At 38.5% G+C, this 14634-nt stretch overlaps 2 protein-coding genes across 2 annotated transcripts in view; both read right to left on the reverse strand.

The window, feature by feature from the left end:
• rasgef1ba (RasGEF domain family, member 1Ba) overlaps nucleotides 1-14634 on the reverse strand; it is an 80676-nt gene that overhangs the window by 52938 nt on the left and 13104 nt on the right. The gene's annotated exons all lie outside the window — the stretch shown is intronic.
• LOC145552871 (E3 ubiquitin-protein ligase TRIM35-like) lies at nucleotides 2818-5240 on the reverse strand. The gene has a single exon (XM_081610914.1). It carries the CDS (start codon nucleotides 3514-3516, stop codon nucleotides 2863-2865), a length of 654 nt encoding a protein of 217 aa, XP_081467040.1. The 5' UTR covers nucleotides 3517-5240; the 3' UTR covers nucleotides 2818-2862.

Below are 14634 nucleotides of genomic sequence, written 5' to 3' on the forward strand. Positions count from 1 at the left end.
AATAAATCCGTTCACATGCACCTCAGTGTTTAAATAGTTGAGTTCAGCAAGAGGTTGTTTGAATATTAATGAAACCGAGCAGCAAGAACGCCAAAATCACAACAGTCTAAAAAACTGCAAACATATGCAAAAAACAAACCAGTATGATCAAGTTTGAATATCCATTTATGTTTGGTTGCAGGTAATATGACATTGCTGCATATAATATACACATCAAGACACAGTGGTGCATATCTATATGGTTTATGGAAACCAAAAAGAAGAATTGGTTTGTGGTTTTCATGGACAGGATTTTAAGGCATCAAGGGTTTGGTGTTTGGCTGGCAAAGTGTTTAGCTCCTAAATATTTAGATGGCAAACTATCTTATAGCATCAAGTAGCTAGCAATCTAACAAGCTAAATATCTCACACATTAGAGTATACTAACTAAATATTTAACTCTAAACTAAATATTTAGTGTGGCAACTAAATATTTAGTTAATTGAATATTTACATCTTGTGAGAAAAAGACACAAAGAGGTGAAATTAGCAACAACTGAAGCAAATCAGTGGTGCTGAAAACATCCTGAACCCGGTTCGGTATCAACTAACTTTATTGCTGTCAGCTGCATATTTCACTGACATCCAAGAGGAACTAGTCTATAATTAGACAGGCTGCTAAATTTTACATTTCTTCCACCTTTTTTGCATTTTTAGACACTTTTCTAGGTTACAGAACGCACTTCACACCGTCACAAACCCGAAAATAACTCTGCCACTCATCCGCCACATTATGATCACAAAGGTTTGGGGATTTGGTTTGCAAATTAGGCTCCCCAACACACACACACACACACACATCATCTGAAATGCCCCCTTGCAAAAAGCGCCGTCAATCAAAACGCAGTGAGGAGGCATCTATGAACCTACAGTGAAATTCACAGAAGAGCACAGATAATAAAGATGTTAATTACTGAGCATATCATTTTCTGCCAGCTTTACAATAATGACTATAGAATCACAAAAATAAAAACTAATCACTGTCATTATGCCTTGCAAACAACTGCACACTTGACCTTTTGGATTCAATACAAGCGGTCTGGATGGCATTTTGCAAAGCTGCCAAAACGGGCGGGGGGGGGAAGCCGTTCACACTTAATTCAAAATTATACTTCAACATTTATACTGTTGGAGTATAAATGCATAAAACAATATTAAACATTAGGAGCTCAGTGTCAAAGTTTGATTTGCTGTTATTCAAACAAAGAAGCTCAGATTCTTACTAAATTTTGCAGAAGGTATAAGTTTGATTTGTTCCACTAATGTGAGCAATTTAGTGTTGAAGGATTGTGAAAGATACAGATATTTGTGTTAAAGTTTGCAAAAAAACAGAGGCATTTAAAGATGTGGCCATATGTAGAGTATTATGAAATGTTGAGAACAATTTAAAAAAAACAACCTGAAAATTTGAACTCATTTGGATGAACATGAGGAAATTTTGTAAAGTTTGGAGGTCAGATTAAGCATTTTCACATTTTTTGCAAATAATGCCCCCACATTTAAACCAACAACGATATTAACACAAGACCTACGGCGTCTGTGCAAAGTTTGGCAAAAAATCCCATCAGCGGTTTTTGCGTAACAAATTTCGCAACTTTACATCGCCACCTAGTGGTGAATGTCGACAAAAACTAGCTAGACGTGGTTGATTTATAGTTGGTGGTTCAATGTTTTACAGTTTCTAAATTCTGAACAATTTAATGTTGCAGTTTGTAGCTATTACATTCTAATTGGGCAAAAATAAATAAATCAAACAGTTTGCTGCGCTAAGTTTTTCCTTTCTTCTTTAGCATATATTGTTATCGGTTTCATTTGCATCCTAGGGGGTGAGACTGTTTTGGCTAATGCAATCTTAATGGTTCTCCTAAAAAATATTTCAGCAAATCTGAGGAACAAACCAAGGGGGAGGATGGACCACTCAACTCCCTGCAGTGACTTGGAGATATTTTTATGTCAACACATTATGCACAAACAGTCAGTAGTAATATTTACAGACATGAAAATGTGCAGAAACGAATCACAACCCACTGTTCTCAACAGTGCCTAAATGAAACCCCCACCTGAAAACAAAATGCTCTCACCTACAGCTCAAAAGAAGAGATGGGAAGCGACAAACAGCATGATTGACTCAACATTGATCAGACGTTGATTGACTCAACATTGATCAGACGTTGATTGACTCAACATTGATCAGACGTTGGCATTTCAATCATTAGAAGTCGACCACAAAACATTGATTCAATGACATCTTTTCAAAACTAGTTTATTGGCTGGAATTGGATGATTGTTTAATGGTTTATTCATCGATCTTAACCAAAAAAAAATCATAATTCAACACTGCATTAACATCGCTTGCCATCTGGGTGATCTAAAAATACAAAATAAATTTTAAAAAACAACTTTAGATTTAAATGGAGATGTCAGTTTGACAGATTTTGAGAGTTTTGTCATCAAAAGAAATATAAACATGAAAATAAGGGAAGATTTTCCCAGTGAAAGTGTCTTAGTGAGGGTAGATGTGGCTCTTGTCTTCAAAGGACACGTCCCCCATGTCATAGTCCAGACTCTTCTTCACTCAGAGTCTTACCATCTCAATTAGAGTATTTTTCCATACTGCCATGATTCCATATTTTGGTGAAGTAGATCTCTCTCCCTTTCTGTCCACAGACTCTTTAACCAAAACTCCAGCCAGGATGATCTCCCACATCCCAGCTGCACTTCCCTGAGCTGAAGCCCTCAGAACCAAAAACATTCCAGTATTTAGCGTTTCTCTTATCAGGAAGTTGCTGCCATGTTTCTCCATTTCTCACTCTGGTCAGATCATCAGACAGGTGGAGACATGGACTCGCTGTGTTGGGTCCAGAACTTCACCTGGTCCTTCATCTTCTCCCAGACTCTGAAGGACAGGTTGCCCAGGTGTTTGGCCACATCTATCAGAGCTCCTGAGACCAGCTGTGGATCTGGCAGTGACCTCTGACCTCTGGCTCTGCTCTGAGTGACTTCATAACTGCTGAGGAACGACATGTTGTCTTTCTGCAGCTCTTCTTCCACAGCAGAGATGCTGTCTGACAGAGAGGAGATCTGCTCCTCAGTCCTCTTCATCTCTCCCATGATGGTCTTCCTCTTCTGCTCCTCTTCCTCCCTCAGAGCTGCCAGTCTGGACTCCTCTTCCTCTCTCAGGAACTGGTGGAGCTTGTTGAACTCTGCTCTGATCTGTCTCTCTGTGGACAACACCTGCTCCTTGGAGTGTTGAACCACATCATCGTATGTTTTCTCCACTTGTTTGTGTTTGTTCCTCTTGTCCTGCAGAGACTTTAAGTCAGATTTCAGCTGCTCCTTCAGCTCACTGACTGCTTCTTCTATAGGAACCACTTTGTGTCTCTGGTGGAGAGAAAACTCACAGACAGGACACACAGCTCTCTGCTCGTCCTCACAGAACCTCTCAGGATCTTCTTGGTGTTCACTGCAGACCATCATCAGCTACTTTTCTACTTTTTCTGTCTCTGATGATCCAGATTTCTCTCTTTCAGTGAAAGAATCAGCCGTTTCCTTCAGAGTGAAATTAACAAGTGGATTGTCCTTTGACGATCTTTTACAGATGGTTGCAGACAGTTCCTGTTCCCAGAATTTCTCCAGTTTATTATTTTTGTCTTTTTTTTCTATAATGTTTTGTATAGACAGTGAGCAAAGTTTCATTTATGTATTTAGCATTTATTAACAGGAAAAAATAAGAATTTAATTTTAAAATCTACCAGGTCGTGTTTCTGGTCAGTCCAAAAACGATGTCTGCACAGGGAGAACATGTGAACCACATGCCGGACTAAAGTGTTTGAACTCAGCAGAAACTCCTGGAAACTCTGGGATTTGCATTTGGCATTAAAAACAACCTTAATGCCACACATGATCAACACCAACCACAAACTATCCTGAAATATCCGATTAGTGGAGCAACACCCTTTCTTTTCAAACAAACCTGACTGAAATTCTGCGGTTGTGGATCAGAACCTTCCTGCCTGGGTGGATAAAATCTGCAGCTTGTGACTCATCAGCATGTGTGAAATCAGGGATCATGTCGGCCGTTTGGAGACACCGTTTGTTTTAGTCAAAGTCATTAAGACCCATTGTCCAAGATCCAAAGGGCCACTCGGAGCTCCAGAGCCGCAGGTTGCAAACCCGTCCAGAATTTGTGGAAACTATTGATGCTAATTTATTCACTTGCGTTTGAAGTCAATCACTAATAAGCACGAAAATACAAATGATCATTCATCAGCTAATTAAACGAGGCCACCAATGGCACAAGGACAGGTCTTCAAGCCGTCTCCTGCAACAGGCCACATCTGAATTCACTGGTTGATTGCAAGGTCATAAATTAATCACTGAACATTCAAATCCTCATTCAAAAGATTGTTGGTCAGTTTTCTGGTTTTTAAAAAGAAGGTAGATGTTAATTTATAGTGTTTCTCCCATTTGTTCTTGGCTAACCTATGCACTGTTTTTATTTAACATTCTCCGTTCTCACACTGCAACTCTTCTGTCCAGAATTGTTCCAATTCAGCCACAATGAAGGGTGAACATAAGCATAGCGCTTACGGTTATGACACCCCATTTCATGATTTAAATTCAGACTTTGACTAGGACACTTTTCTTTGGATTTGCTGGTCTGTTTTGGATCATTATTCTGCTGTAGAAAGCAGCGAATTTCAAGCAAAAGGTCAAATTTCCATTTACCATAAAATGGTACAAATTATAAATCTGCTTAAAGGATGCCAATTTAAAAAAAAAAAAAAAAAAAAAAAAAAAAACAGCTCACGGTTGTCAGTAAGGTTTTGCACTAAGATGACGTGATTTTTCAGACGCATCGAAATTTATGAACTTTGCAAAACTGCAATGGAAACACTGATCGCATCACGAGTCAAATGATCAACAATCGGATGTTTCCACTGCTGGAGACGACAAAAAGATAACATTTTGACAATGTGGATCTGGCTCCACCAGAGCTTTCAGAGCATCAAAAAGTTGAATTTATCAATCGAAAGTGTTGAATATCAACATTTGTAATGGAAACGAACTTTCTCCTCCAGGATTTTCAGCTAGAGAGATTATGGTTCCATCAGTTCCAGCAGGTTGTCCATCTCCTAAAGGGCAAAACAGTCCCACATCACAATGCTGCCACCACCATGTTGGAGATCCTTTACTTTAAATCCGCCATTTACTGCAAATCAGAGTTGAGCTCAGTTTCAGTTTCCCGTTTCATAAAAAACTGCTTTGTTAAAAAAAGAAATATATATATATATATATATATATATATTTTAAAAATATATATACACACAATGGACAAATGCAGGGAAAAGAAATGATTGTGAAGTTTTAGGTTGATTTTTTAGCTTAAACTTCTCGTTTCAGCTCTTAAATGGGGTTGTTTGTGTCGGGAAATTAATATTCACGCTATTGTGCAACTGAGCTTATTAAACATGTCACCATAGAAAAATGATTTTATTGATTTTAGAAATGTACCTGCAGCATTTCCTGAGGCTCTAAGCAGCATCAGATGGCTTGTTCCGTTTCTCCACCCAGTGATGAACAGCAAGTCGTGGCAGATTTACTCAGCCTCGTCCTGTTTTACAATTTTACAAATGACTTAACAAATGTCACTTAACTGAATAAAAAGCCTTTGCTTGCCACAGGGCAGGATTCATCATGAATAAAACATGAAACGACCCCCGTCATATAAAGACAAACGTCCCCTCCTCCCATGCGTCTTCTGACACTACAGTGGCAAACAAAGACATGCTGCTTATTATTTGATCTAGATCTCAGTGTTTAATAGCTAATATATGCATAGAGCAGCCTAAGGCATCTTCAGCGCATAAATTTAAGACGTGTTTTTTATGTGAGGCTCAATGTTTGGGTTTGATAAGAGAAGCTATTTTTCTCCAAGGCTTTGGACAAAATGTTTTAGTTCCTTTAACTCAGATGAAGACTTTTTACAGGCAAACAAATCATGACTTTGAAGGTGCAAAACTTGAAAAATGTATATGCATTTCTGTGGAGAATGTGGGATTTCTGACTTCAAATACAGTAAAAGAGAACCTCAACCAATACTTCAATATTTCATCAGTTTAAAAAAAACAAAATATACCTCAACATACATTTATATAAACGGTGGAAATCGTCTTGTCGCTGCATCAGAGGCATCCACAGTCTTCATCTCCACTCAGATTCAACCAATAAGCGACAATAAAAAAAGATGCCACTCATTGATTTGCTGCTTTGTAAATGCCACTCAGTAGCAGGTCAACTAGCAATGCGCTTAGTTTTTCAACTTTCCCAATCTATTAAAATATACTTTAGATCAGGGGTGTCAAACTCCAGTCCTGAAGGGCCGCTGTCCTGCAGTTTTTAGATGTGCCACAGGTACAAAACACCTGAATCAAATGGTTTAATTACCTCCTTCTTGTGTAGGTAATTTCTCCAGAGCCTTGCTAATGACCTAATTATTCTATTCAGGTGTGGTACAGCAGAGGACACCGGCCCTCGAGGACTGGAGTTTGACACCCCTGCTTTAGATACACAATAGGAAAAAAAAAAATTCATGAATGGAGTCATTATCTATGAATAATTTAGTTACATTTCACAGAAAAATCTGTGAATACCAGAATATACAAGTGTAAGAATTTACAACAAGAAAAACAATTGAATTTAATGCACACATGATCTTCTCAACCACAACATGCTTTTAGTAAACATAGATAAGCTGCAACATGTAAAACCCCACAATCCAGCTTCCTGCCGGAGGGCATAAAACCGCTAACACACGTTCACTACCAAAGGCTACTAGAAGGTCCAACGTTATCACATTTCACAGCTTTGTAAGAAAAAAAGAAAAAATGTTAGCATGAGAAAGGGAAGGTCAGCTATGCTCGACTTTGACAACCTTAACATGAGGATGTGCTGCAGAATTTGGTGTGTAAAAAACAAAAAAGTGACCCACACCAACAGATCATCATCACAAGCGTTTAGATCAGCTGATCTGCCACCATCGTGTTCAGACGATCATTTATTAATCGCAAAATCATCATCAAACCTGGAAGCATAAAACTAACAGACTGAATGTTTGCTACAGCTGCTGTTGAAAGCCGATGCATTTTAATATCTACTCTTTTAGCTAATGGAGCTGTTGCTGGATAGTTGCTATGGCAACAGGTTTGTGTGTAGCATAGCCGACACTAAAAGCGACAAAAATAAATTAAAAATAAGGATACGAGTGGTTTTGAGTTGCTCTTCGGTGTTTCTCTGCGTTATTTCCTGCGTTTCTCTGACTGAATTAATAATTGGTTTATCTCCAGTTTTCATTTTGTTAGCGAAATCGTTCCACCATGGCAGCGAGGCCATCGATGGAAAGTAAAATAATCGTCTTTTTGCCCTCCGGCGTCACATATCCTGATGAACGACAGCATCTCTACGACTGTTTATCTGACCACCGATGAAGTTCCTTTAAATTGGTTGGTTTCCTGTCACGATCCTGACTTGACAGCATTCAGGTGGAGGCCGTCACCTTCACATAAAGCTGCGTTAGTTAGGATTTTCAGGTGGATGCGGTTTGTGGTTACCAGGGTTCAAACCTGTTAAAACCTGGAAGACGCTGGTTTAAATCAACATGAACCAAGAGGTTGCTCACCAAGAAAGAAATCTTTTGTTCTGGATTATTACGCATAATGAGCTCACATGTACATTTATAATTCTGACAGGAAAATAAAAGACATATTTTAATGGTTTCCCCACTCAAGTGTCAAAACAGGAGGCGATGCTTGGAGCTTTCTCCTGTAATGATAGTCGGGTAATAAAATGAGCCCACGGATCGCTGCCTAAACTCATTACCCACCCCGTTTCCACCACAGCGCTGCTCACAATTAGAGGCCTTTCACAGTGCCCGTAATTTCAGCGATTACCACGGTATAGAGCCGTACAGTGTACGAATTAATACTTTGAATCGCTTGCTGGTGTATTGTTTTTATCCCTTTGTTGTCATTTTTTCATATCAGCCCAGTAGCAGCTGTGTTAATGTTGGTTTATGTTAATGGCTTCTCTTCAGTTATACATTTTCCTCTTTTTACTAGTTGAAAAACATTAACAGTAAATATTATCATTATCTCAGTAATGCCATCTTCAGGGCTTCGCTGATGCACATTTTACAATCAAAGCAACAAAGTTTTGGCCCTTAGCAACCGTTAAAAACAAGTAAAGTTTTATCTCTGGAAACAATTTCAAATGTTAAACAACTTGGCATTGACAGATTCTCTTTATACAAGTTTAATCTCAAAGTTATTGGAAATAAAAATAACAGAAATGACCTGTTAAATTTAGAATAAATTCCCTGAAGTTCTATTTATGTCTTCATTTATTAGGTGTAAAAAGAAAAATGCAGGGTTTGTCGACTGTTCATTTTAAAGACCAGACCAGAACTGGTTTATTTGAGGGGAACTTTGAACATTAACAGCATTACTGGAAATGCACTGGAGTGAAAAAATTAGCTAGAACTAAAATAATCAGACACTGAATTATATATTATTGAATATTAGGGACCAATGTGGAGGTAAAATATTTAAAAATCTAAAATTGAGACAGGAGAAGAAGTTATCTTCTGAATTTAAATTGTTTTTACAACATAAAAATGCTTGTGCTGCCGCGTATCTATTAAAAACTGACAAATTACAACTATCCATCACAACCTTCAGGCGGCGCTTTTGCAAACGAAGCTTCAGCAATCCACATTAGTCACTCTTACTTGCTAAACTATGTAAATTACCTCTGGATACTTACGTTTTCGCAGCTTAGCTCTGCTGAAAGCAGATGCTACTTGGATGTGCAGACACATGGAAGACCGATTGACAAATAGGCTTCCTGTAAGCAAATTATATTTGCACAGTTGGTAACTCCAGGACCCCGTCATGTGAAATTGATAAACTGCACCACTATGAAAACAAATTGGTGCGTTGGGTCCTTCAGCCAGTCGCTTGATTATGCACCACCCTTCACTTCACACACAGTCCATGAGATCCATGACTGAACGAAGCTCATTGTGGACATAAAAGGACATTTTTCCTAGAGTGAAAGCATCTGCCAGAGGAACAACTATCAACATTGTTACTTGTAAGTTGGTTTTGTCTTATTTAAAGTGTACAGCGATAACTAGACAAAGATTACTTTAAGATTTTGTGTTTTTGCAGTGTGTAGTAAGGAAATATCCCTTTATTTTCCCATCATGGGGAAATTTTTGTGCAACAGCAGGAAAGTGACAGGCAATAACAGCAAATAGACTCGCAAAGATAGAATACATATTTAGAAATGTCAGAAAAGGCAGACATGATGAGCAGCTTCATCATGTCGGATGAAGCTGCTCCAACAACTCAGCATCCAAATCTTCATTGGTGCAGATGGAGCACCTGCATGATGTAGAATGATATAAAATGTAACATTTGATCATTGCTTTGACATTTGAGTAGCAGTGACAAGCGGATTTCAGGGTTGAGATGCTGGAGCAACAGAATTTCTCAACATCTCCAAAATGTTTGGCTTAAAGCCGCTTTGAGGTAGCAAAGCCAATCTGAAAACCTTAAACTACGTTTTATTGAAAAGTGATTTAAAACACGACAAAGCACATAATACATATGAATGTTTTAAGATCCTGTCAGATGTTTCCACAATTTTGTTTGCAGAAAATACATGTTAGAGTTTTAGACTTCCTGGGTTCATGGATTTTGCGCCAATGTTTCCTGATCGACTCACTGCATTCGTTATTACTCATATATCCAACCCACATGGCCACTTAAGTCAAGCTTTCATATGATAACCCTCCTTATTGGGGTTAATCAGCTTAAACTTCACTGCAGTGCTGCGTTCCCTCCCCTGACAGACCGGAAAGTCACTAAGCCAATTTCATTTCCTCTTGGATTACTGGACTCAGAATGAGGGGTGGATGACGAGCTATTGGTCGAGCTTGATCTCGTTTGGCACATATGTCGTTTATTTTTCCTCACAACACCGATTCATTTAGAAAGCATAACTGAGCCGTTATGACTTCTTTAAGGCAAGATCAGTGTCGGTTTTACTAGATTCTACCCAAATTTGGGGAACAAGTCAAACAATTTTTCTCTTATCCTAAGAAATTTAATTTTTCTTTAATAAAATAAGTGCAAAACTCCAAGTAAAAATCTCATCTTGTAGCATTTTTAAAAACCAGGAGGATTACTGGAGAAAATTTTCTTGCACTCCATTGAATAAGACATGGGAACTCTTATGTGATATGATTAGGCTTTCTCCAAATTCAAGCAATTTCCAACAATCCAAGTACCCTGCTTTACCGAGTTGGTTTATTAATGTAATGTGTTGTTGTACTTCTGATTGGGTCTCTCTTGCTTCTAAAAACACTGTAAAAATCAAAATCTTACCAATTGTTTTTCTTTAGTTTCTAGTGCAAATATTTTAGTAATTTGAAGACAAAAACAAGTAATTTTTCAGCAAGATGTTGTTTTAAGTAAATTCCTTAATATTTCCCCATGTTGTAAGTTAAATAATCTGCCACTGGCACCAGTACTTTTTCATCAATATTAAGGAATTATTGACTTTAAAAAAAAGCTCCTACATCTTCCAGAAAAGATACTTGTAGGTTAGCTTTGTCTTATTTTAAGTGTACAAAGATGTTTACACTAGAAACCAGACAAAAATGCTTGGCAAGCTTTTGTGCTTTTGCAGTGGACACCCACCAGCCGATTTTTACTAATAAGTTGAAGTTATTTGTAATATAGAAATTGAGCAGTTTCAAAAGCCTTCAGAATGCAACGTCACAAATCGGCAGGCACTGCCCGTTGCCTAGCAACCCCTGCAAAGCCCAGCCCGTAGCCTAGCAACCCCTGCAAAGCCCAGCCCGTTGCCTAGCAACCCCTGCAAAACCCAGCGCACTGTAGAGAGTTTGCTCCTCACTACGAGAAGTGCAGACCAGAGTTGCCTTATTAAAAAAAAAAAAAAGGAAAATCAGACAAAAACTGGCTACCTGAAGAAGAAAAGAAAAAGTTTTAAAGAAATGAGGGAAAGACATTTGGCCAGCCAAATATTAAATCTACGTATATTTTTTCCAATCCAGGTCTGCCTATCCATTTTTTGAATGAATTTCGTGTGGCCTAGATAAACAATGTGATCCAGGATTTGATGCTCCTTTGGCATTTGAGCAGTCAGACCTTAAAACACAGAGGAAACATTTTGTGAGTATAAAATGTAGGTCAGACGCTTCCCTCAGTTCAAAGCGTGGACATGCCAAGGATTATACAGTGTGCCATTGAATACCAGGTATTAAGTGAGCACAGCAGGAACCATAAACACACACGCTCAGAGAAATGAGTACAAGCTGGGCTTGAGGCCAATATCCAAGCCGTGACTAATAATCACAAGACCAGACAGCATTGAGACGTGCTTCCATGTAGTCAAGTGTGCAAAACAAACACATCCAAAGGCATTCCCACCCTGAACCAGACAGCCAAATTCATCCCAGCAGCTCCTTGTTTGTCCCTGTAGAGGTCTGTGACAGTAGACCCCACCTCTGCTTTGACAAGGTTACATAACATCAGAAGGTGTGTGTGTGTTTAACATGATACATTAGGCTACATTCACACTGCAGGCCTTGATGCTGAAATTAAAATTTTAAATTTTTTGCTGAAATTCTTACTAATCAAATACAACTGCAATCAGACTTCAGTCGGTGAGCAAAAAGATGCTCACCGACGATGACTACCATCGGTTTGAGCTGTCAACATAACATGCTAAACCTTAAACGTTTAGGGTTTAGCATGTTATATAGAAGAAAATGGACAAAGTGCTTTACTACCGATTGTCAATACTACCACAACTAGATAACAAGAATAATGTTTAAAAAGAAATAAGTAGCGAGTTATGCTAGTTTGACTTTTACAACCTTAACATGTGGATGTGCTGTGCAATTCTGTGCGTTTCAGTTCAGTTACAAAAAAATAACACACACACACACACACCAACTGACAGATCAGCCGTTTAAATTAGCTAATCAACTACCGCTTTGTTCGATTAGCTAATAGCAGTGGTAGCTAATCTACCCCAGCGAGTTAATCGCAAAATAAGCATCAAGCCTAAAAACATAAAACTGTAATGGACTGAATGTTCTGTTCTTTGTGTGGGAAATGTTTGTGTGCTTTTCTGGCGTCGAATCCTGAAACCTATAGAGGCGTCAGTTGCTATGGCAACAAGTGTGTTGTCATAGCATAGCTGACAGAAAGCAAGGGGAAAAAAATGGTTTTGAGTTTTTCCAACGCTTTTTTCTGAGTTATTTTCCCTTTCCTGTGGCCCACTGCACTATAAAACCTACATCTCCAGGTTTCATTTAGTTAAAGGAATTGTTCTACGTTGGCAGCGCAGCTACGGATGACAAAGAATCGTCTTTTCGAACTCCAGAGTTGTGTGCATGCGCAATATCACCGGATGTAAACAATAACTTAGGACGGGTCTACAACCAAGAGAGATTAAATGGATGCAATTCCATACTGTCACCAACATGCTGTAACTCCCAGATGACCTCAGCTTTACGAACATCTGCCATTAATATTATTAATTCATTGAAGGGCACTTAAGGGCCACATGGAGCCCCAACGCTGACACATGCGAGGTCAGGAGTTTAATTCTCTCTGGGACCATCCGTTCGGAAAAAGGTCAGCGCTCCTGTTACTGTAGGAGCAGGGAAATAATCTGCCTTTCCCTCCACATCTGAGTTATAAAAGGATTACAAGTTTAATTTGATTAAACTCTGCGAGTCAAACATTTTCATACACACTTCCTGCCAGCTCACAGCCTAAATTTAATCATGAAAACATGCTGCAAACAGCATTTCCTGATTATTCTACATATTTTGCCAACATTTGGAGGTTTCCATCTGTTCAAACATATTAGTTGATGAGACCACCTCTTGGTCAACAATAAAAAGGGGAAAAAGGGATTTTAAAACTCATTTAGCTTCAGCTAAAGAATCATGTAATTTGCTCACTGTATGTCAACAGAGACGTATGCAGTCACACCAAAGGACAATTTAAAGAGTTAATTTAACCCAACAGTGTTTTTTGGACTAAGTGAACTTCAAAATAATTTAACGTGTCACAGAAGATACTGAAAACATCTAAAATCTCTCCCAAAAGCTAATCGTCACCATAAAAACCACTTTGCTTCCTGGTTGTCATTGGAAACGAAAGCCTCCAAACCGCTAAAGACGTGCGATTCATTATAGGCCATTTAGCTTAATTTTATTCATCAATTGAGCTTTCATTAATTAAAATCAAAGAACGTCAGTTAGCATCCGACTGTTGCAAATCGACTGCAGTCATCAACGCAATGGGAAGGCTTAATAGTAGTAGGCTCCATAACACAGTTTCAATTGTGTGAATGAGTCTTGAACCTGAACGCACCGAACAGAAGAAACATCCGAGGAAATCCTGACAAACGAGCAGAAACTCAAATGTTTTCAAAACTTTATTTTCAATAAGAATAGAGGGTTTTGTTACGGTTTCATGATTAGAGGAAGCGCTGCGTGTCAGATTTACCTGCTACAGTGTCAAACGAAATGAGGTAAAATAAAATCAATTAGGATTTGGGAACAATTCCTGCTTTCTTATTAGATTTAATCCCCCAAAGCTGCTGCATGTGTGAGAATTAAGCCGCCTGCGCTGATATCATAGAGGCAGCCTTTTCTGGCTCAGCGTCCCACTGAGAGCGCTGTTGTTTGGCATGCATAATGTTTGCATAATCCTCGGGCACCGTTCCACCTGGGCCTTCCACGGAGGTCAACGTGCAATCTGCAGGAGGCTTAAGTCGAGGAGGGGGAGAGAAGCTCAGTGTAGCAAAACAAAAAGTGAAAAACACAGAGGTGATGATCTGAGACGAAGAGAAAGAAACACAAGCAACATCCTTAACCTTTAATGCAATAATTCTCGAAGGATTTAGTCCACAGACCTCAAGTGTGACAGGAGAGCAAGAGAATAAATGCAGAACATCACAAATGTAGCATTAATTCAAGAAAAAGAGATTATCTCACCTCCAACAAGACATTTTTTCCATGTTATAAGTACTTTTTCTGCAATATTAAGGAATTATTTACTTTAAAAAAAAAGCTCCTATGTCTTGCTGAAAAGATTCGATTTGTCGTATTTCAAGTGTACCGAGATATTTGCATGAGAAACTAAACCAAAAATATTTGGTAAATTTGTGTTTTTTCAGTGAGATTTTCCCCCTCAATCATTTGAATGAGTTTTTGATGACAAATATGTAAACATGTCAAGTTACTGATCTCAAAAAGTCTGTCAAGGTATGTTGTTCAGTCTCACACACATGCAACAGTGCTGAGTAATTGAAGTAATAAAACACACAATAAAATAATTTATAAAAGCACTAGAACCTCTAAAATTAAGGAAATGCAAAGAAAAGTCAGTTTGGAAGTAAAAGCATGATTATAATTCATTGCTCTGCGTGTCTGGGGTGTAAAAATGTCTTGCTTTGTGGAAAAGCAGCATTTTATTTGATTATTCC

This window comes from Poecilia reticulata, chromosome 9, assembly GCF_904066995.2.
Source record: "Poecilia reticulata chromosome 9, P_reticulata-male-v2, whole genome shotgun sequence".
Classification (NCBI taxonomy): domain Eukaryota; kingdom Metazoa; phylum Chordata; class Actinopteri; order Cyprinodontiformes; family Poeciliidae; genus Poecilia; species Poecilia reticulata.